The sequence below is a fragment of the Quercus suber genome, unplaced genomic scaffold (assembly GCF_002906115.3).
Source record: "Quercus suber isolate HL8 unplaced genomic scaffold, Cork oak 2.0 scaffold_232, whole genome shotgun sequence".
In the NCBI taxonomy this organism is placed as follows: Eukaryota; Viridiplantae; Streptophyta; class Magnoliopsida; order Fagales; family Fagaceae; genus Quercus; species Quercus suber.
In genome coordinates this window covers 700,142-723,813 of record NW_027069689.1, presented here as the reverse complement: position 1 = coordinate 723,813, position 23,672 = coordinate 700,142, and the positions used below count along the sequence as shown (strand labels likewise).

The 23,672-nt window shown below is 32.0% G+C and overlaps 2 protein-coding genes and 1 pseudogene across 2 annotated transcripts; all 3 read left to right on the top strand.

Moving 5' to 3' along the window:
- Positions 1 to 1,408: 1,408 nt before the first annotated feature.
- Positions 1,409 to 2,044, top strand: LOC111988483 (translocator protein homolog). The gene has a single exon (XM_024020282.2). The coding sequence runs from the start codon at positions 1,493 to 1,495 to the stop codon at positions 2,042 to 2,044; it is 552 nt and encodes a 183-aa protein (XP_023876050.1). The 5' UTR covers positions 1,409 to 1,492.
- Positions 2,045 to 9,853: 7,809 nt separating this feature from the next.
- LOC111988466 (xyloglucan 6-xylosyltransferase 2) lies at positions 9,854 to 11,718 on the top strand. Its single transcript, XM_024020266.2, has one exon. The coding sequence runs from the start codon at positions 10,118 to 10,120 to the stop codon at positions 11,477 to 11,479; it is 1,362 nt and encodes a 453-aa protein (XP_023876034.1). The 5' UTR covers positions 9,854 to 10,117; the 3' UTR covers positions 11,480 to 11,718.
- Positions 11,719 to 18,430: 6,712 nt separating this feature from the next.
- LOC111988503 (xyloglucan 6-xylosyltransferase 2-like) lies at positions 18,431 to 22,480 on the top strand (annotated as a pseudogene).
- The last annotated feature ends 1,192 nt before the right edge of the window (positions 22,481 to 23,672 follow it).

The window sequence follows — 23,672 nt, the reverse complement described above, 5'->3', positions numbered from 1 at the left end:
GGTTTTAATTGGGTTCCTACAAGTGCAAACATGGTTGTACATTTCCTGTCTCATTGTTCAATAGTAAATTCATTGACAAGTTATTTGTATGTTGTTTTCTTTTGTATTTGCCCTCCTTCTAGTTGCTATGTTATTATCTTCTTCTTTTTTCCTTTTCTTCCTTTTTTTTTTTTTTTTGGGTTTTAAACCAGCGGGTTTGGATAACCAATGGAAGAAATTATTCTTCTTAGCGTGCCCGTGGAATTTACACCACCAAAGCCATGGAGTTCACATTTCATTATTTAAGGTTTTTCCAAATTTAAAATAAAAAAAATAAAAAAAAGCTTTTAAAACCATTACTCTTAATTTAATCTCTTTAAAATTTAAAACTAATAATAATGGCTACTGAAAATAAAGATAAGTCAATAAAATTGTTAATATTATGTGGATTGACATTTTGTTGACAATGTTTTCAAAGATTTCAAAATAAAATAGAGAACTAAAAACCTCACGAGATATGCCATGAGCCTTGCCAGTCAACTAGTACATCAATATTTTCAATGGAAATGCCCATAATTCAAATCTTCCTATCCTAATTATCGAAATATTTTAAAAAATAAAATAAATAAATACGATAATAAATAAAATAAAATAACCCACAAGATACCCAATAGTGGGTTTATTTGTCCGTGAAATAATGTAAATTTGGAAGTCTCATATTTAGTTTACCACACTATCGATTCAAAAGATTTTCAAGATATCATGACTCATTAGTAAAGAATGAAAAAGCCTGAGTGTCTAACCAAAGACCAAGACGAATCTTTGTATTAAACAATAACAAAAATAGTACCATAAAAATAATTGAGATTAAATTCTATAAGGACGTGGTGTAAAACCAATGTTTTACCCCTCTAATCCCAACATGCCACATCGTCTTATCACATATTTAAGAATAAACACAATCACACTCAATCAATTCTAATACCTATATATAAATCCAACCAAATTGAGAATTTATTGAGATGTTATTAGGTGTGGTAGGATGCATTGAATTTTAATAAATTTTAAATAAAATGCTAATATGACAATCACTTATTAGATAGTGTAAAACATAAGTTTTACACTCCATTCTTATAGAATTTAATCTCAAAATAATTATATATAAAAGAGGAAAGGAAACTAAAAAAAGTATTGGGAAAATATATTTATTTTTGTTAAGAAGTTTGATTTTCTAACTTGTAAGGACGGCCAACCAACCAAAAAAAGGGACAGAGTAAATATTTGTTTAAATGCAATTTAATTCTTCAATCCATTTAAGATATGAGTCTTCTGAGATGATGATGTTATAAATGGGTATAAAATTTATCGCATATCCTTTTTAAGAAATTTTGATTCGTAACGTTCCATCTTACCCCTCCAATGTCTCCACCATTTGTCTCCTAATCTTTTGTCTCTTCAATTCATACCCAATTTCCTAATTCTATCCACACCACAAAGCACAAATCCCATTAAAATGGCTATGCAAACCCTCCAACACTGGTCCAAGAATGAACCTACCAACACCACCATGGCCAAGCAAGAAACCAAGAAAACCGGGTCCAAAAGGGCTATACAGTCCCTAACCCTAGCCATTGTTGTCCCTGTCTCTCTAACCATGACCATCATTTTTATGTTTGGCTCGGGCCACAAGTACCAAGCACTGGACAAACCATTTTGGTTCCCACCTCTTTGGTTCATACACACAGCCTCTTTAGGATCATCTTTCCTCATGGGTTTTGCAGCTTGGCTTGTGTGTGCTCATGGTGGATTTCATACACATCCTGATGCATTACCACTCTACACTGCTCTAGTTTCACTAAGCATAGTGTGGGATCCTCTTGTGCTCGTGATTGGTGCTAGATTTCTTGGGCTTTTGTTTTGTGTTGTCAACTTTGGAACTCTTGTCGCATGTTACTATTATTTTCGCAAGGTAAATCCATTTGCAAAAGATCTTGTTAAACCCTGTCCCTGTTTGGCATGGACTGGATATCTTACTATTGTTAGTTTTAAGCTTATTTTTATTTAGAGTTTGGTTTTGCATAAATTTCGCTTAGGACATATCCAAATTGAAACTTGTAGATGTTTGTGCCTTTTGGGCAGATAACAAGTGTTTTTGCAGACTATAATACTTGTTTGGTTATTGATTTTCATTTTATGTTAGATGAAAAGTGATGCCTCTGATTTTACCTATTAAAAATTGCCGAACCCAATACAATTGTTTGAGGTAAAAGGCTTTCAATTTGAATGGTGTATACGAGTCCAGAGCCTAGTGTAGTGACCCATTGGCTTTGCCCGGTTTTCTCGAAAGGAAAATCTGAGTACAAATTCTCCTCTCACATATTGTAAGAAAAAAATATATACCAACCTTGGAGATAGTATATGAATATAGCTGCAAATGACATGAAGATGGTAGTCATATATATATTTTCCTTTCTTTCCTTTTCAATATAGTGTTTTTTCTTTTTACAAATACAATATAATTAGAAATCTATTATCCCCAATCCATTTGGTTACTCTTAACCATCCGGCTAAAACACCAACGAATTTATTTTTTCTGTTGGAGAGATTCAAACTCTTTTCCTTTATTGTGCAATCTAATTGAGCTAACTAGAATCAACATTTCTAATGTAGGAAAATTATTAAGTACTCCCAGAGTACCACAAATGTATACTCTCTCCTCTCACATGAATGGTGGGTCTCACCATGAATTTAATTAGTGGGACCCACCATTCATGTGAGAGGAGGGAGTACGCATTTATGGTACTCTAGTAATACACAATAATTTCCCTCTAATGTATGGTTTTTTTTCTTGAGGTTGTTCAAATGTATAGTTTTTTTTTAGGGGGAATGTTCAAATGTATAGTTAAGAAGGCATTGTATGCAAATACACCATCCAAACATTTAAAAAAGAGAGATGCTACGTCTACAACAATTTTACAATAATTTTAAAACAAATCACAGGTGGTTAGTTATTATTGGTTCAAATTTGAAACTAACACTGAGATTACTTTTTTGCCCTAATAATAATAACCAGTAACAACCTGCCACTTAAGATTTGTTGTAAAAATGTTGTAAAAATGTTGTAGACGTAACATTTCTCTTTAAAAAAAGGTTTAACTTTTTACCTAAAAATAATGCTTTCGTGACAAGTTTGATAATTTAATAGTTACAGTGAGAGGGCGGAGGGATTTAAGTTCTAGATATTTTTGGTAAAATCACCAAAAGGTACTAATTGAACTATAAGACTCTTGGCAAGTTTGTGACCATTTAGTCATTAATCTTACGAGCATCTTATGTATATACACATGAAAAATTATCCACTACTTTGGGACCAATGTTCCCTCTTTCACATGAACTAGTCAATAATTGATGAAATTCATGAACATTTTAACAAAAAAAATTCTTTTTTTTTTTGTTTAAATATGAAATTTGATATTTATGGTAATTAATCATTATTAATAAGTATTTTTATGATTGTGTTTGTATATGTAACTATCTATTCTATTTTTAAAGGAAATATGAAGTGGCATGATTCTAATAAAAGGTTTAGATATTGAGTATAATTTAAAATCGATTAAAATTTTATATTAGAATAATAATGAGTGACAAAAACTTATGTGACAAAATATTATGAGGTCAATTAAAAGTCAGACTATTTCATATATATATATATATATGATCTTCTTCCTTTGTTTTAAATTTTTTTCTAAAAAAAGGATTTGCTAATTATGGTTGTTAATAAACATTTATTATTTTCAAATATATTTTGATCAAGCATGCTAAGGGCACAACAAAAATTCAGAACAGTTTCACAACAATCCAAAACTAACCTACCATTTCAAATTATAATGGGCCCGTATATGACGTGGTAGGATAATTTAAAAATGTTGTGACTTTTTGTTGTGTTCTTTTATCTATTCTACCATTAAAAAAAATATAGGATTTGCCTTACCTCCTTTTTTTAACTAGAGATCTCATTTTGTTTTAAATACACAATAGTAAGTGATAGTGAGTTTTAATCTTCACCTATTATTTAGTTAGTTAGTGATGTGACAGTTTCTCATTAAAACAAAAAAATATTCCAGTTAAAAAAGTACTAGAGGTAAGCCAAACTCAAAAATATATACAATATGACAATATTGAATAATGTTATAGGCACAAAATATTATACAATATTTTTATAAATTATTGATGTGACAAATTTTTACTAATTCTATTTTGAGCCTACCACTAATATCATATTTTTCTTTATCAATAACTACCCAAAATGTCAACTGTTTGTAAAATAAATCATGACTTTAGCATTAGAGTTTCCATATCACCATTAATTAAACATGAATTGCTTTCTAACTGCACTCACATAATTTATTAGTAGAATCTTTTCCCTCTCTCCTTTATTCATTGCATCTATGATATTTGTCATGACAAGACAATACAGTTTTAATTATGAAAATATGGTTGGTAAGTAATAAATATTTAATGGTGATGGGAATACTAGTGTGTAATTTTTGCTAGTTTTCAAAAGTTTACGTGGTGTACCACCGCGCACTCTTGACATGATGATCACTTTACATGTATAAGTGTTTGTGAGGTGAGGAAGGAATCGGGCTGGGGTTCAAATTTCCAAAAGAGACATTCACACACATATACACTTAGATTATGTTAGAGTAAAATTTCTATCTTGTATTAAAAATAAATAAAAAAGTTTACGTGGCGTCATTAGAAGAAGTAAATAAGTAGTCAAAGATTTCGGTTATTTATATATTATAGATTACAGATTATTTATAGAGATTTGGCTTGTGTCACTTTAATGGACTGAAGTTGTTAGGATAATGACACATGATCAAAAGTAGAACCCAAACTTTGCCCAATATATAATAAATCCACAATTAATTTAAGGGAAAATTTAACCGAATGCCATAAGGATATAGTTTGGAAAATATTTTTTAAAACTTTTTTTATGGGAAAATGAAAAGTGCACAACTAGTTTTTTTAACAGTTTTTATATTTTCTATGGTAGTGATATCAAATTTTTTTTAAGATATAGTGGTATCAAATTTTTTTAAGATGATCTATTAACAAATGTCTTAAAAGAACCCGTTAACCATACCCTTAATTTAATAATATAATACATTATTTTATGGAAATATTGAATAATTACCCAGTAAACATTACACGTGATATACAATGACTTTTAGAACCGAAATGATTTATGAAGTACTACTAATTCATTTCCCTAATAAAAAAAAAATTGGAATGGTTTAATAATACTGTAAGTGATTGTTTATAAAGTCCATGAATAGCTATTAATTACAGTATTTTTTTATTTTTTTGGTGCATTTTTATATTTGGTGTTCTCGTTTTTCTTAGATTACAGATTGAATGTTGTTCTAACCTTTTATTATTGAGTCATGACATGGAGGTTTTATCATGTGCTTCTTATTGAGGATTTGACCTTGGGACTTCAAACCCCAAACCACTTAAGGGTAACACTCCATTTATTTTGATATTAATATTTTTTGTAAAATGAATTCATTTTTTATAAAACATTTTTTTAACTTATCTTATTTTCTTATATTTGATAGCAACATTAGAATATGTTGGAAAATTGTTTTTTACTTCCCTTTTTTAGGTTAGCATGAGATAGAATTGTTTTTCATTAAATTTTAATGAAAAACAACTCTATTTTACACTGAACTAAATAAGGGAAGTCAATAAATAAGTTTTATCTAACCCCTTTTTTCCTTATGCTATTAATCATTGATAAATGCAAAAAACTATTTTCACATAAATGGATAACCACAAGAGTATGTTTTGATTCTAATTGTGGTTTAAATTAACAATAATGCTATAGGCACAAACTATTTTACAATATTTTTACAAACTGCTGATGTCGCTTTAGTATTTTTCAAATAATTATTAGGAAGTAAAAATGTAATATTATCGGTGAACCCATATTATAACTAGTAATAATTTGTAATATCAGCCGTTTATAAAAATGTTGTAAAATAATTTGCAACTATAGCCTTACTTATTATGTGGTTCCATAGAGAGGAGTGGGAAATCTTGATATTTTTTTAATGTGGAAAAAGAAAAACCGAAAAAGAATTGGTGTTGTTGATTTGAGTAATAAAGAAGCTTTAATAATTTCTGGATCCTTTTGAAGGCCAGCTTGCAAAAAGCATAAGAGAAGCTTCGATTAGAATTTATCAATTGAATTAGGGAAGGTCTTATTAGAAAGTGACTCGTAGAAATGTAGTATGCAATGTGTGCCACGTGGGACTATTAGTCGGTCAAACACTAATTTTGTCCTTATAGTAAACATAAATATTGGGCACCCTTCGTCACGGGGAAAGATAATATTAGTTGTTAACATCACACAATTCACATAGACAACTAGCAAGACCCCATGTGATTTGAATAAATGCAGTCCATATAAAACTTTAGCACCAAGCGCCACACAGCACATGCTCTGGATCGCAATGTGAAAATTCTATTTTTGGTAAACTAAAATTCAATTAAAAATAAATCAACTTATAAAATGTTTATCAAAAAAACTTATAACCCAATTGATACATTTTGACATTTTTGAGTGAAAGGAAACCAAATTATTACTATCAAGCACTTCTACGACAAACTTTTCATCAAATATTATAATGGGCTTTCAAATTTTCCAACTTTGTGCTAGTTCTAGGCCATCCTGAAGTACCCAAGGCCATACTAAATTTCTACTTTTTCTTTTTTTTATAAAGGAGAAATATATCTATAGTTTTATATGCCTTTATTTATTTATTTATTTATTTTTTGAGAATCTTATACTGCTTTTATTTGGTCTCAATTTTCTTTTAACTTTTACAAACTAATAAAAGCTATAATATGCCTAAAATATGGTACATTAATAATTTGCATTAGCTAAAATACTAACTCACAATGAACATTAATATTTCCTTTAAACCCATTAAAAAAGTATAAAAAGTATGATGCATATGTTCTAAACATGCATGATGCATATCAATTTTCATTTTAATCGGATGTTATTTACCATTCGATTCATAAACTCATCTTTTATACATTATTTTAAATTACGAAAACTTGAATTTATACAATTAATAGATGACATGATTATTGGGTAGTGTAACATTATTTAGGATTATACCAGATATAACTTGAACTCAACTCATATATATATATATATAAAGAAGAAACGAAGCAGTATTTCACTATGTTGTGGCCATATTAACATGCCAATCACATGGCTATTGTTTATGCTTCTGAGATTATCACTACGCTATTAGCACACTTAACAACAATCAATTGATTCCTAAAGTTATTAATGATTAATGATCACCCATGCTCCTGTAACGTAACGTTAATTTTAAAAAAAAAATTATAAACAAAGTCAAGTCGGCAAGTATTGTATGTTAATTTTTTTTTTTTTTTTTAATTTAAAGAAAAAAATTTACATTTTTTCCCTCTTTCCGCGTCAAGTTTCAAATTTGACTGAGATTGTTTCTCTTTTGGCCTTTTCAACTCGGTATAGCAATAACAGAACATTTCCTTCGTAAGTTTGTTTTATTCTTTCTTCCAATTGCCCATTTAATCTTTACATTAGTAATATGCTTAACTTTTTTGGGGGGTAGTAATTTACCTAAATTAAATGAGAAATGATCTGCTTATGCAATCATAATCACAAATTCGTACTTCAACAGTTTTTTTTTTTTTTTAGAAGAAAGACTTCAACAATTAATCAGTATTTAAACGTTACGAAAATCGGTATTCACTGAATCATTAGTATTATTTAAATAAACTCACTATTCCTATATATAAATACCATTCCTGCTTGATTGGCTCTTAGAAAGGAAAAAGAGTCAACCTCGTATTTCTCTATATATATATATATATATATTATAATATATATATAAGTAAATAAGCAGAATTTTCTTTAAAGAAAAGTTTCCCTAATCTATTAAATAGCAAAAATTTAACTAAATATCCACGTATAGATCTAAAAATATGAACATCCGCATATAGCCATATAGCCTTCTCATGGGAGTTCATAAAAAAATGGAATGAAATGATCATAAGGAAGGAAAATAAGGAATAGAATCAAATTAAGTAATTTTTTTTTTTTATGTTTTTTAATAAATGAATGCATAATAGGTAATCTTGTCTGAAAGTAACATAGAGGAAAATGAATAAAATTATTTTATAAAAATATTATTATTAGACCTCTATTTTTAAATAAATGACTGAATATATGAGAGTTCTTTGAGAGTTTTAGTAAAAAAAAATTATTAAATCTAATTTAATTCTCTTAAATTCCTCTCAATTTTTTGGGGAATGAAAATTTTTAGATTTTAAATGAATAAAGAGGAATGAGTATTTTCTCATACTCATTTCATTGTCTCCAATTAAAACGTTGAAATAAGAGAATAAATATTCTAAAATTAATTTTTTTCATTTATTTCCATTGTCTCTTCCTCCTCCCAAATGAGCTAATAATATAAATATTTTTTGATAATTCGATTTTTTTTTTTTTTGGAGGAATGAGAGTATTCAAATCTCTTTAAGTATTTGACTATTTCCTCGGGTGTATATAATTCTCTCATCCCACGCACACTAGATTATTACATGGAAGAATCCCTTAGCAGTGGCCCTAAGAAGTTGGCATACAAGAGATTTCTAACTTATGATCTCATAAATATCATGAGATTTTAGGAATTATTAAGCCAACCCCTTGGGTATAGATAATTCAATAGTTACAATGGGAGAAATGGGTTTAAATCTTAGATGTATCATTGTGCAACCTTAGTATGGTGGTTACTTTGTAAGTACAAAACTCTTGTGAGATGAAGGGAGTAAGAGTCGGAATTCAAGTTTCCAAGAGGAAGTTTCACACATATATACACTTAAATTAAACTAAAGTAGAACTTCTATCTCTTTTTTTTTTTTTTTTTTTAAATCATAGATGTCTTCAAATTTTTTTTAATAGGTAGATATGGTTTTATTGAAAATACCAAAAAGTTTGTACCAATTGAATTATAAGATTATTGACAACATTCACATCTAATTTTAGTCACATTACTTATCTTTTTTAGAAAGTATAATATGACTTTCTTAAAAATGTATCATTATATGGTAAGTTAAATGAGCATCAATATATATATATACTTTTAACCAAGTATATTACTTATTCCTATCCATATATATATATATATATATATTATGTATGTTTACTTATATGACTTACTTAAAAATATATCATTATATGGAAGTTAAATGAGCATCAATATATATAATTTTAACCAATTATATTTCTTATTCTATCCCCCACACCCCCCCCCCAAAAAAAGTATATTACTTATTCTATATAAAAAAAAATTCACATTATTTATTAAATAGTTATTTAATTTGAGATAAAAAAATAGTTATATAATTTCTCATGTAATTTAATATACATAAATATTTTAGTAGCATTAAAGAAATCAAATTACTACAAAAATTTGTAAGAACTTAAAATCCAACAAAAATATCATAATATTTTTCACAAACTGTGATAATATTTCTATCGTTTTCATTTAAATAAATTAAAAAAAAAAGTTGGAAGAAGGGACCCACCAATGTAAAAATACAAATGGATTCCAGTCCATTTGTGATTTGTCTCAACAAGTCAGACCCACACTTAAGGACGTAGCTTTAGACAGACAAATATTAATTATTATCAACGTGATTACGTGCAATTATATTATTATTACAATATTATATAAATAAAAAATAAAAGAATAAATTGTCGGAAGGGCACTCTCTCCCTCTTTCTTTATTCTTTTTTTCTCTCTGAGGATCTTCCTTGTTCCTTCTTCCTTCTTCAGCTACCCACCGACTTATCTATCTCGTAATCCCAAAACTACCCTTTAATCTTCTTTTTATTTACAATCCTAGCCTCCAGCTAAGCTCTAATGGTTTCCAATTCCAACCCGAGCTTTTAGTTTCAGCCAGGCTCCTATAAAAAAGAAAAACCCTGTCTTTCCAATTCCTTTGTCTTTACCTGAATCGTCCGCCGGTTTAACTCGGCCGAGTAAAAAAAAACAAATAAATAAAAATGCTGGAACGCTTTTTGGGACCAAGACGAGTCCGCCAGATCCACCGCGCGGCTCGAAACGGCACCGTCACGTTCCTCTGCCTCTTCTTGACGGTCGTCGTCCTACGTGGCACGATCGGAGCTGGTAAATTCGGAACCCCGGAGCAAGACTTCAACGAGCTCCGTGAACACCTCTACTCGCGTGGGCGGCGCGTGGAGCCCCACCGCGTCCTCGAAGAAGCTCAACCCGAAACCGAGTCCGATAGCCAGTCCAACAACTACGCCACTTTCGACATCACCAAGATCCTCCACGACGATGAACCCGAAGAGAAACCCGACCCGAACAAGCCCTACTCTCTCGGCCCCAAAATCTCCGATTGGGACGAGCAAAGATCCGAGTGGCTGAAAAACAACCCGCAATTCCCCAACTTTATCGGGCCGAATAAACCCCGAGTCTTGCTCGTTACCGGTTCGTCTCCGAAACCTTGCGAAAACCCGGTCGGAGATCACTACCTGTTGAAAGCTATCAAGAACAAGATCGATTACTGTAGGTTGCACGGGATCGAGGTCTTCTACAACATGGCGCTCCTCGACGCTGAGATGGCAGGGTTTTGGGCGAAGCTTCCATTGATTCGGAAACTTTTGCTTTCTCACCCGGAAATCGAGTTTCTATGGTGGATGGACAGTGATGCGATGTTTACAGACATGGCTTTTGAGGTTCCATGGGAGAGGTACAAAGATCACAACTTTGTGTTGCATGGCTGGAACGAGATGGTTTACGATCAGAAAAACTGGATCGGGTTGAATACCGGTTCGTTCTTGTTGAGGAATTCGCAATGGGCTTTGGATATTCTTGATGCTTGGGCTCCGATGGGCCCGAAAGGAAAGGTCCGAGACGAAGCCGGTAAAATCTTGACCCGAGAATTGAAAGATCGGCCAGTTTTCGAAGCCGATGACCAGTCTGCAATGGTGTATTTGTTGATGAAAGAAAGAGAGAAATGGGGGAGCAAAGTGTACTTAGAAAGCGCGTATTATCTTCACGGTTATTGGGGGATTTTGGTGGATAGGTATGAGGAGATGATGGAGAATTATCATCCTGGATTGGGTGACCATAGGTGGCCTTTGGTCACTCATTTTGTGGGGTGTAAGCCTTGTGGGAAATTTGGGGATTATCCAGTGGAGAGGTGTTTGAGACAAATGGATAGAGCTTACAATTTTGGGGACAATCAGATTTTGCAAATGTATGGGTTTGAGCACAAGAATTTGGGTAGTAGGAGAGTGAAGAGAGTGAGGAATGAGACTGGCAATCCACTTGAAGTGAAAGATGAACTTGGTTTGCTTCACCCTGCATTCAAGGCTGTTAAGGTATCAACATCTTCTTAATGATGATGATGGATGTGTTCTAATTAGCTTCAATTATGTACTGCGTTGTTGTTGATACGAGTAAGCCAATGTTGTATGTTAATTTCTGGATATTTATTACTATTTTTTTTGTTCTTTTGAGTAATCTTTTTTGTGGTTGTAGTGAATTAAAACTCAAAATTGTATTGATTTTTGGAAGATATCACAGTCTTGATTATGTATCTTTGCCTTTGGCTAGTGTTGGTTACTTTTTGTTATTATTAGCATGTTGCAAATGTCCATGAGGATTTTAGTTTTTCCTTTTGTTACTGACGGAGTATTTTGCTTTAAGGTATAGTTGGAATGTTGGATGTACTTGATCTTATATATAAAATTAAATAGACATTTGGTTGATAAATGATGAAAACACTAATGAGATTCAATTTGGTGTAGGTGGGATTCAATCACAAGTCTCTTATTTGACAACAAGAGATCTTACTAATTGAGCTAACTGAAACTTATGTCAAAACTTAAGACATAAGATAAAGATGAAAATTTTGTTTTCTAATTCTTTTTCTTTTTGTGGGGGAGAGCTAATTTATTGTGTTTTGGTATAAAAGGCTTATAATGGAATGAGGGTGCATATATGTTACAAAGATGAAAAAATAATGATACTAAAGACTTTGACTTTTAGATACACATGATGATGATAAATAATTTTGAGGAGTTAGCATTAGCAAAGAATGATGGGTGGTGACTAGTGAGATGTGACTTGTGAGCTAACAAGCCTTTTTCCCCGTTCCCTTGCTTCACTTGGTAAATCTTAAATTGATTTTCAGATTATAGAAATAGTAATTGATAGCTTTCTGGGTTTATCTAATTCTAGATATGAATTTGCATATTATTTCTGGGTAATGAAAGGCAATTACCAAATCTTAAGATTTGTTCTTTGGGGATTTATCACCTTTCAATTTAATCTAATGGAAAAGGACAGCCTTCTTGTCATTGTAAGTCATAACACAAAGTTGCAAACAACATTTAAACATCACATTCAAGTTTGTTTAGGGAAATTGCAACATGAACACATCAATGGAGTTCGGCTGTTGTTGTTGTTGCTTTAGAAATCTCATCAGTGCTGCAGGGAATGAACGTGATTAATTATTGAAAGCTCATGGAGCCATATTTTGCCTTAATTTTTCTTGTAAAATGTTGATGACTGTCGACTGATGGTTTGGTATAGACACAGATAGTGCAATCACCACTGAAATCATAATCAGCTATACTTCCATTTGGAGACTATGGAGAGTACTTGCATCTCTCCAATGGCTGTAGATAATCACCAAGACGAGTGATCTTGATTGCTTTTGCCTCTTATTCTTTATCTCTTTCTTCATGTTGATTTTTTATTATTTCATAATTGCATATAGATAGTTTCCTATAACAATAAAAGTCAATGTCGTGGAGCTTAAGAGACCTAAAACAATTGCCATATGGTTGAGAATTATGGTTTCATCAGGAGTTACTTATCAAAAAAAAAAAATTATGGTTTCATCAGGAGTTGTTTTCTTCACATCCTTTGTTAAGCTTATACAGACTGTCTATTGTCAATTTACACACACAAGCAGCTTTTGTCTTTAAGCAGGCAGCAGGCTAAATTAACACGATATAGGGAGCATTTATTAAACAATGCCCAAAACTTATTTTAAGGTGTAAACTAAGGTGGGTCTCTCAAGTAACTAGAATGTGAGAAATGATGTCAAAAGACCCCATAGGAACCATGAAGTTTGAATTGGCAAAAGGATAGAACAGCAATCAAGCTTTAGTCCCAAAATTGACATCATGATAATGATAAAAAAAAATTTAATAAGTAATAATGGTAACATTATCGTTAAATAAAATTCTTTCATGTGGGATGTCTTTGTTTCGATCATGGTAATGGATCACTGAGATGTGGTGTCTGAATATGTGTATGTGTTGGCAAAAATGCTGGAACTTGAATTCTTTCATGTGGTATGTCTTTGTTTTGATCATGGCGATGGATCACTTAGATCTGGTGTCTGAATACATGTGTTGGCAAAAATGCTGGAACTTGAAGGCCATAGAAAGAAGCTCACAAGAAATATTTTATGGGATAGGATTTGAAATTTTGAATGGCCTTCTCTGCATACAAAGTTGAGGTCAAGATTTTCAACAAATTCCTAATACAAATATGATTCCAGCTATCAATTTCACAGCCAAGATCGCTTCCTTAGCAAAAAGCATCTCAAAGGGAGAGATGGATTTTAGCCATGAACTGAAACCGGTTTACATTTTATTATAGGAAAATAGCAATCAAATATGCGGAAAGCTAACGCAATTCACTATTCTTGTCCTTTTTGTTTAATTACAAGCGAAGTGTCAGAGGTAATAGTATTGGCAATTTATGAATTTATTAACATCTCCATTCGCACAGCAGTTGAACGGTCCATAACCACAAATGGAGCACGAAAGAAATTTGATACCCTGAGATTCTGAGCTAACATAATTTCTGAAGATATTTTTCACATTTTCTTATGTTTGAAAGTATTGGGAAAAAGTAGTCCATAGAAAAATTGTTTTAGCAGAAAACAATTCTAACTCACGTTAAGTTAAATAAAAGAAGTTAAAATATAATTTTTTAATTCATTTTAAGGTTGTTATTAAATATTAAAAAATGAGATAACTTTTAAAAAAAATACTTTATAGAAAATAATTTTCAAAAATTATTAATGTCAAAACAAATATATCACTTAAGTATATTTGAGGTCTGTTTAGATAGCACTTATTGTTGCTGAAAGTTGCTAAAAACTGATTGTTACTGAAAATAGCAAAATAATTTTTAAATATATGAATAGTATCGTGGGACTCATTTTTAATATTTTTAATGTATAAGCAGTGCATAAACAGTGCGTAAACAGTATACGCACAGTACATGCACAGTAAATTTTGTCTCCCAAAATCAAAAAAGCCGGCCAAAAAAAAAATACACAAAACGCAACTTTACTTTAAATACGAAAAATTGCTATCTAAACGCAGGCTTGATGACAATCAATTAAATAATTAGTTAAGTAGAATTCACTGGTGACCTCATTATTAACTGTGGAATATTTATAATTAAAAAAAGTCAATTATACATTTAAGCGGTCAGTCACACATGATCTCTATAGGAGATAATGATGAGCGTAAAAAAGGGAGTGATTGGCAAAGTAGACATTCAAGATTAAGAACATGTGGGCAGTAGCTTGGTGAGATTGAGAAGGGTGTGATTTGACAATGTTTTTGTTTTTTGTTTTTTTGTTTTTTGAGAAGGAGTGATTTGAAAAAGTTGATGTCATGAAACTGTGACAATGGAAATGAACGTGCAGGTGAGTGGAAGGTTAGTGTGGTACGAGTGAAGGGCAAGTGATTTAGTCAAATGCCAATAGATTAGCACAAAAGGGCAAATATTTAGTTTGTTTCATAGCATTGCTCTGAGCTCTCGCAAAGTGTGTAGGCCTCATGGTAGGGTTCACGTGTGGGGTTCACTCATTTTGTAAGAACTCAGAGCAATGCTTTGAAATTACCTAAGTTTTTCCTAAAATTAAATTGGAGAATGAACTAGCGAAGGTTAAAATGATCGGTTACTTGATTTGGTGAGAGAAAATATAAGTATATATAGCATTTTACTACTAATTTCACATATATTGTTAAGGTGGTTGTCTGTAATTAGTGTGCTATAAAATCATGATAGTGATAGACCTAGATAAAAATGATGTAGCCACCTATCATATTATATCAACTTAAGAAGTTATGAAATTTGTTCTCTCCATATCATTACTTATTTGCTGGAAGTAGTTACGCTCATGATTAGAGTTAAGATAGCCAAATAAATAAATAAAAGCCCAAATGACAACAATAAAAATAAGCTTAAATAACAACAAAAATAACTTGAACAACAATAATATTAGGCCAAACGACAACAAATGAACAAAGTATTCAACAAAAATCCCATTGAAAAAAAAAACACTCCTAACCATTGAAATTTGCAACCATTCAACACATTCTATAAAAATAATTCATAATTTCAATTTTCTTATAAAAACGGCCCTAGAGAGATATTGTGGCAGTGAATTGGTGGCATTGGTAGCTCTACTCTCTTCTACTTTGCAATCGTAGTAGCCCCGCTCTCTTTCTCTGAACCTATTTCACCATGTAGTGCTAATTTCTCCTATGGTATGGTATTGTCATATCCGAACATGGGGGCTGCATTATTTGTTCACTTTTTCCATTTTTCTATTCTCTACCATCATTTCAAACTTCCTCTCACTTTATTACTTTCATCTCAGAATTTTCTGTTTCCACTTTATCTCTCATTTGTACTTTTTTGCCTTTTCATTTTGTTAGTAGAATGAAGTTATAAAATTTCATGTTTTTACATTTTTTTTTTTTAATGTCAATATATTGAAGTTCTCTTTTTATTAGATTTTATATAATTTAAGTTTCTTAATGTCTATCCTAGAAAAAAATTCTTAAAGCCACCACTATTAAGACAAACTTTGGTATGCTACAATAGATTATGTAATGGAATGCTTATTAATGTATAATAACTATTCGGTAATTTGCTAAAAATGAATGGGTTGAACAAAGAAATCAAATGGTTTTCTTACATGAGTGTGATTACAATAGCATACTATCCATTAGGTCTTGGCTTGCAAACAGGAGAACCAATGTGTCATAGTGGTTATTCCAGTCCCACGAAAGTATTAGTGGGCATTGAGTCGAAGATTTTTGGGGGGGGGTATTGATGTTTCCCAAAATTGTGCAATTCAACCTTGAGACCTTCACTATTCAAAACACTTAGGAGTAAACTCAATGATTACTAGTCCACCACCTTCTATGACTATCTTTGGTTAATGTGTTTATTTCGAAGAGGATATAAAGCTATCTTTTATCTCTAAGTTATGTTTTTTTTTTTTTTTTGAGAAGTAAATTGTAGATTCCATTAATGAGAAGCCAAAACGGCTAGGATTACAACATTGAGCTGTGGAGGAATATCATCTATCCACACAAAAAAACTTATGACATGTTTAACATGTATAGTAAGGTTATAAGTTACAAAATTGTCTTTATAGTATGAAAAACTAATCTTACCGAAGGATTCTACAATTGACTTAGTTTCAAAAATCAATTTTTCGTAGGGAGCAAGAGATTCTTTATTATTATTTTTTCTTTAAGAAAGCTAGTGAGTTTTCTTCATCATTCAATGAGTTGATGATAATCTCTTTGTCAGAACTGCCCATCGTGAAACTCCAATTTCTAAATGAATGGTTTAAATTTAATTAATGAGTACTAGTGATAGAAGATGCTCGTGCTTTCATAGAAAAACAAAACTTGATACTCTTATGGGTTAAAGAGTTGGGCCTGTTTGGTCTCTTAGTTCAAACTCACATTTTTACATTTTAAACAATATTACATACTTTTTCACCCACGCATATTTCAAAAAACTACAAAAATCTTATCTCAAACTACTCTACCAAACACTCCTAAGTGTTTTTGTTTTTTTGGGATAAGTAAAGAGTTAGTGTTGATTTGACTAATAAAGAAGCTTTAATTTCTCGATCCTTTTGAAGGCCAGTTTGGAAAATTTATATAAGAAGCTTCGATTGGAATTTACAATTTAATTAGGTAAGGTCTTAGAAATGGACTCGTTGCAGGAATTGCAGTCATTCCTTCAAAAAAAAAAAAAAGCAGTCAAACACTAATTTTGTCTTTATAGTAAATGTAATGTTAGCCACCCTTCATCACGATTCACGGTAAAGAGATATTTAGTTGTTAACTCTTAAACATCACAAATTCACACAGACAACCAGCAAGCCATGTGATTTGAATAAATGCAGTCTATATAATTAAACTTTAGCACCAAGCGCCACACAGTACGTATGAGTGTCTGGGTCGCAATGGCTGGCTATCTATCGGGGCATCCCATTATGTTTTCATTTAATTAATCTCCCAAATCAGGAAGAGAATAAATATGATTTTTTTTTTCCTTTTAAGAAAAACTGGATTTCAATTATATTTTGATATATCAAACTATAAGATTCTAATAGAGGGTTTAATATATAATAGAATTTAAATTCAATATTAAAAAATACAGTATATATTAAAACCGTAACACATAAAATTATAGGACCAGTTTTATATATAGTACTGTATAATTTTTTTTTTTTATGATAATTATATAACCTATAAATTATAGATTACAAATGTTATGAATAAATTAAAAAAAAAAAAAAGTTTTGTACCTTTCTGAAATATCATTACCATTTCTTTGGGTTATAACTTATAAGACTCATCATGGCCTCATATAAATCTCACATCCATTCTAGAAATAGATTTCCTTTTCCGGCGAGGATTGATCGGAAAATTCAACAACCAATCCTTCAGTAGTAGAAAAAGAAAACTTATGCCATATGTTCTCTAACCGGCCCTTCCATCACCCATGAACTCAGAAGCGGCGCCATTGATAAGCAATCACCCAGAAAGAAACCAATGCAATATACAAAAGAAAGGACAAATTGGAAAGTATCAAAATGGATAATACAGAGGAGGGCTACACCTACACTACACAGAACTATAAACTAGCATAGAAAGATAAAGTGAGGTAACAAACAAGAAGGAATGATATTAAATTATATGTAAAAATTGACAAGGAGAAATAACAAAGACGAGAAATATAATAAAATAACAGAAGAGGAGGACAAAGCTGTGTTTAAATAATGCAAAAAAAAAAAAAAAAATGCAAAACCAGATATCAACAACACACAACACATAAAAAAGGAAATCAAAAATCAAGAACGAAAAGAAATTGTCGAAACATGAACACTCCCTCTCTGCATGTTCCTTCTTATTTACAATCTTTGTACCCAGCTAGAGGTGGCACCAACCATTGTTTTCAATTTCAACGTAAAAAGCTTCTAGTTTCAGCTCCTATAAATAATGCTGGACCGGTTTTTGGGACCAAGACGAGTCCATCAGATCCAACGCGCAGCTAGAAACGGCGCCGTTAGGTTCCTCTGCTTATTATTCATTGCAGTCGTTGTCCTACGGGGCACTATTGGAGCCGCTAAATTCGAAACCACCCTAGAGCAAAATTTCAACGAGATACGCGGACGTCGCATGGAGCCCCATCGCATCCTCCAAAAGGCCCAACCCAAATCTGAATCCAAAATCTCCAAAATATTGGTAGCTGAATAACCTGAAGGAAAACCCGACCCGAACAAACCCTACAGTCTAGGCCCCAAAATCTCCGATTGGGACGAGCAAAGATCCAAATGGTGGAAAAACAACCCGCATTTCCTGAGTTTTATCGAGCCAAATAAACCCCAAGTCTTGCTCGTTACTAGTTCGTCTCCGAAACCTTGCAAAAACCCAATCGGTGACCATTAACTTTTGAAATCGATCAAGAACAAGATCGATTACTGTAGGTTACATGGGATTGAGGTCTTCTACAACATGGAGCTTTTCAACGCCGAGATGGCCGGTTTTTGGGCGAAACTTCCATTGATTCGGAAACTTTTGCTTTCTCACCCGGAAATCGAGTTCCTATGGTGATTGCAGTGACGGAGCCACGTTGAGGCCAAGGGGGGCCATGGCCCCCGTAGCTTTTCAAAATTTTCATTAATAGTCATAACAAAATCCTAATTAGTCTTTGAAATTACTTGCTGGCCCCCCCCCCCCTAAAATTTTGACAAAATTTTCAATACAGAATAATCCCTATCCAAGTTCAATTTGATCCCTCTAATTTTAAAAATTGGTTTAGAAGAAGCCAAAAAAAAAAAATGTAATTGGTGTAAACAATCAGAAAAAAAAAATGATACAAAAAAGATTCAAAAAAATACCATCATATAGCCCATTTTATAGCCCATGGCCCTCCAAGTACCAAGAAAATAAAAACCCCAAATTCTTATTTTTAATACATTCAAAATCACCACAATTCCTTCAAAAACACTCCATATATTAATTTATTTTTTAAAAACCCAAAACAAATCTAAGTTACTATTCGTGTGCTTTGCACTTAGCCCCTCACGCCGCCAGTTGCTTTGCCATGAATCCGTGGTCGTTTGTCAACTCCAAGCTTCATTGCATCTCTTTCTCTCCGTTTAACCTGACATGTATCTCTCTCTGTTTAACCTGTGAACACAAAATGTCTGTTTGGATATCGCTTATTACTGAAAACTGAAAACACTATAACAAAATAATTTTTAAATGTATAAATAGTTTCGTGAGACCAATTTTTAAGGAAAATTTTGCTGAAAAAAGAGGTTTGTGGGTCCCATGAACAATGCACGAGACCCAGGTTTAGACATAAACGCTAGACGCGTTTGCTATCCAAACGCACACTAAAGAGATACTAAACTATGTAGTTTGTTTACTGATTTTGTTGTATTGTTATACTGTGTGTTGTACAACTGTATTGCTGATTTGATGTACTCTAGTCTTAGGCTGTGTTTGTTTTGGGTGTAAATGAAATTCAAAAAATATTTTAAACTCAGCAGCGTTTTTGGTTGCACATGTAAAATAAAGTCAAATAGAAAATCTTAAACTTTGGCTGTAAAATAAGCCTATTGACTTGGAAAATCATTTACACATCTCATTTACCTTCAAATGATTTTCTGGATTCAGACACCCAAAGAGAGAGAGACAAAAAAAGCAAGAAGAGAGAGTAGAGAGTGTGAGCTAGTAGCACACACAAGCCATCAGACCACCGCCCCAACCCCAGATTGCACCGTCGAGATCACACCCCAACTCTGCCGAGATCGCGTCGCTGTCGCCCTCTATATCAAACTCTCGTCGTCTCAATCTCGGCACCGCCTGAAGCCTACCGCAACTTGACCGATCTCATCGCTCATGACCCACCCATGACCAATCTCTCTCTTTCTCGATCTACCTTTCCCTCAATTTACGATCACTCTCTCTTCCTCCCTCTTTCAATTTGACTGAATTTTTAAGTTTAACGAATGGTTTTGTTTTGATTTTTGTTTCTTTAAGTTTATTTCTTGAAATTTTCTATTATAAAATTTGTTTAGAAGCTGAGAAAATATGAGAAACCAGTAGAAAAATAGCATTTTCAGAATGCAATCAATATTTTCACCTGAAATATTTTCCTTTCCCAAAAATATTTTCACCTGAAAATATTTTACACTCGAAAAATATTTTACATGTTGCCAAATGCAGCCTAAGTTTCATTTATGGTTCTGGCGATTTTCAATTAAAAAAAGAAGAAGCAAATCTTGTGGCTGTAATTTCTTTACATTTTGTTTATATATCATCGTGTCATTGACTTATTATTGTTGTGTTGAGTAATGGGTGAATGTATAAATTATGCAAAGTGAATGTTATATAATAAAAATATATAATAGTGTTGCATATTGTATGTTAATATATACTCCCTCCGTCCTAGTTTGTTTATCCTCTATTCTATTTTGGAATGTCCCAAAATATTGTTCTGTTTCTAAAAATAAAAGTCATTAATTTACTAATGCTCCTATTATACCCCTACTTTATTTTCAAAACTATTGAAAAGAAAACTAACAAATATTTAAAAAGAGAAATGATACGTCTACAACATTTTTACAACATTTCTACAACAAATCCTAAGTGGCAGGTTGTTACTGGTTATTATTGTTAGGGCAAAAAAGTAATCTCAGTGTTAGTTTCAAATTTTGAACCAATAACAACTAACCACCTGTGATTTGTTGTAAAATTGTTGTAAAATTGTTGTAGACGTAGCATCTCTCATTTAAAAAATCAATCTAATTGAGGCATCTTTTTAGTTGCCTCATTAAGAATAACTCTTTTAAAAAAAAAAAAAACTAATAAATTTATTTAAGGGTAGTTTTGTAAACTTATATATTTTTATAAGGTAGACAAGACAATAAATGATGTTTCTTTAAAAAATTTGACTTTTCAAATAAGACAAACAAATTGGGACGGAGGGAGTATTATATTTGGTTTTGAAATTTGGTTAATTGTTAGTTGTTCATACTTGACTGTTTAGACTAAATAACTAGTTTACAAAATTCAATATTAATGTTTTAAAGTGTGATTAAATTATGGAAAAAAAACATTCACAATTCAAATCATGCATATTATAAAGGAAAAAATGTTCAAGATTCAAGTTACACTTCAACCCACTATTCCCAAAAAAATGCTATAGTTTTAGATAGTGAATCCTTATAAAGGCTCAAAGATGTGAACCAAAGTAAATAGACATCATTTTCTTAGAATGGGATCTTGAAATTTTACTATTTAGCTTGCCTCCTAGATAAAATTCCTAGCTCCGCCACTGGGTGGATGGACAATGATGCGATGTTTACAGACATGGCTTTTGAAATTCCATAGGAGAGATACAAATATCACGACTTTGTGATGCACGGTTGGAACAAAATGGTTTACCATCACAAAAACTGGATCGGGTTGAATACCGGTTTGTTTTTGTTGCGGAATTTGCAATGGGTGTTGGATATTCTTGATGCTTGGGCTCCAATGGGTCCCAAGGGGAAGATCCGAGACGAAGCAGGTAAAGTCTTGGCTCGAGAACTAAGAGATCGGCCGGTTTTCGAAGCGAATGATCAGTCGGCAATGGTGTATTTGTTAGTGAAAGAAAGAGAGAATGGGGGAGCAAAGTGTACTTAGAAAGCGTGTATTATCTTCACAGTTATTGGGCAATTTTGGTGGATGGGTATGAGGGGATGATGAAGAATTATCATCCTGGATTGGTTGACCATAGGTGGCCTTTGGTCACTCATTTTGTGGGGTGTAAACCTTGTGTGAAGTTTGCAGATTATCCAATGGAGAGTTGTTTGAGACAAATGGATAGAGCTTTTAATTTTGGGGATAATTAGATTTTGAAAATGTATGGGCTTGAGCACAAGAATTTGGGTAGTATTAGAGTGAAGAGAGTGAGGAATGAGGCTAGCAATCCACTTGGAAGTGAAAGATGATCTTGGCTTGCTTCACACTTCTAAGGTATCAACGTCTTCTTGATCATGATTATGAGTTTAATTAGCTTAAATTGTTTACTATTGCCTGTAAATTGAAGGCTTCATTTGACAAGAATAGTGTGTTTGGATACTGCTTATTTTGTTAAAACTGAAAAATTATTACTGAAAGTACTGTAGATAAAAGTAAAAATTAGTTGAAATAGTACAGTGAGGCTCATGAATAGTCCCAAAAAGTGCAGTGAGGCCCATGAATAGCAAAGTTTTCAAATCCAGATCGGACAGTACAGTCCGACCCGGTTAACGGTGAACCTCTACCTATTGCGGTTCTTTTAACTTAAAGAACCTCTCAATGCAAAAAAAGCACGAAACCGTTTGAACCGCGGCCAGATCGTACGGTTCTCTGAACCGTAACTGGTTTACACAGTTCTATTTTTTTCAGATCTAGAATCAAATAATTTTTTAATAAAAATAAATAAATAAATAAATAAAAGAGAATAGGAACAAAAAGACAACGAAGCAAGGGCGGCGCCACGAAGCAGTAGCTTCTTCTTCTTTCTTCTTTTTCTTCTTCTTCTTTTGTCCGTCCGTCTCCACTACTCTGCAATAATTAGTCTCCTCTCCGAGTCTCTATTTTTGCTGAACACTGCTATGTAACTTTTGTTATATGTGGTTTCTCTTTCTTTGTTTTGAATTTCTTTTTGAAGTTTCCTAAGCCTCCACGTGACTATTGACTAGCACTTGCATTGGAAATGTTGAAGACTTTGAATTTTTGAAAAAAAAATGAGTTGAATGTTTCAGTCATGACTTCTCTTTCAGCTTTGAGCAACCTTGAGCCTAACATGATGTGACGTGACATAATATACATGCATTGCCAATTTGCCACAAGCCCACAAGTTCTTATATTATAATAATAATTATAATAATAATTATTATTATTATCAAGGTTTTACTAAATAACATATAAATAAATAAATACTACATCTATATTTGCTTAAGATTTGATATTTTTTTATTTATTTTGTAAAAATTATGATATGAAAAATACATTTGAAATTTGGATTTTTATTTTAATTTGACTATTTTAGTTAATTTTTCAAGTTTTATTAATTTTATATTTTTATATATATTTAAAATAATTATTAAATTAATTATGACATCATCACGGTTCGATCCCAGTTTAACCTCGGTTCGACTTTAAAAACCTTGAACCTCTCCCTTTTACGGTTCAATGAACG

Excerpts from the sequence above, each read along its gene's own strand:
- LOC111988466 (XM_024020266.2), top strand. The coding sequence starts at position 10,118 with ATGCTGGAACGCTTTTTGGGACCAAGACGAGTCCGCCAGATCCACCGC.
- LOC111988483 (XM_024020282.2), top strand. The coding sequence starts at position 1,493 with ATGGCTATGCAAACCCTCCAACACTGGTCCAAGAATGAACCTACCAAC.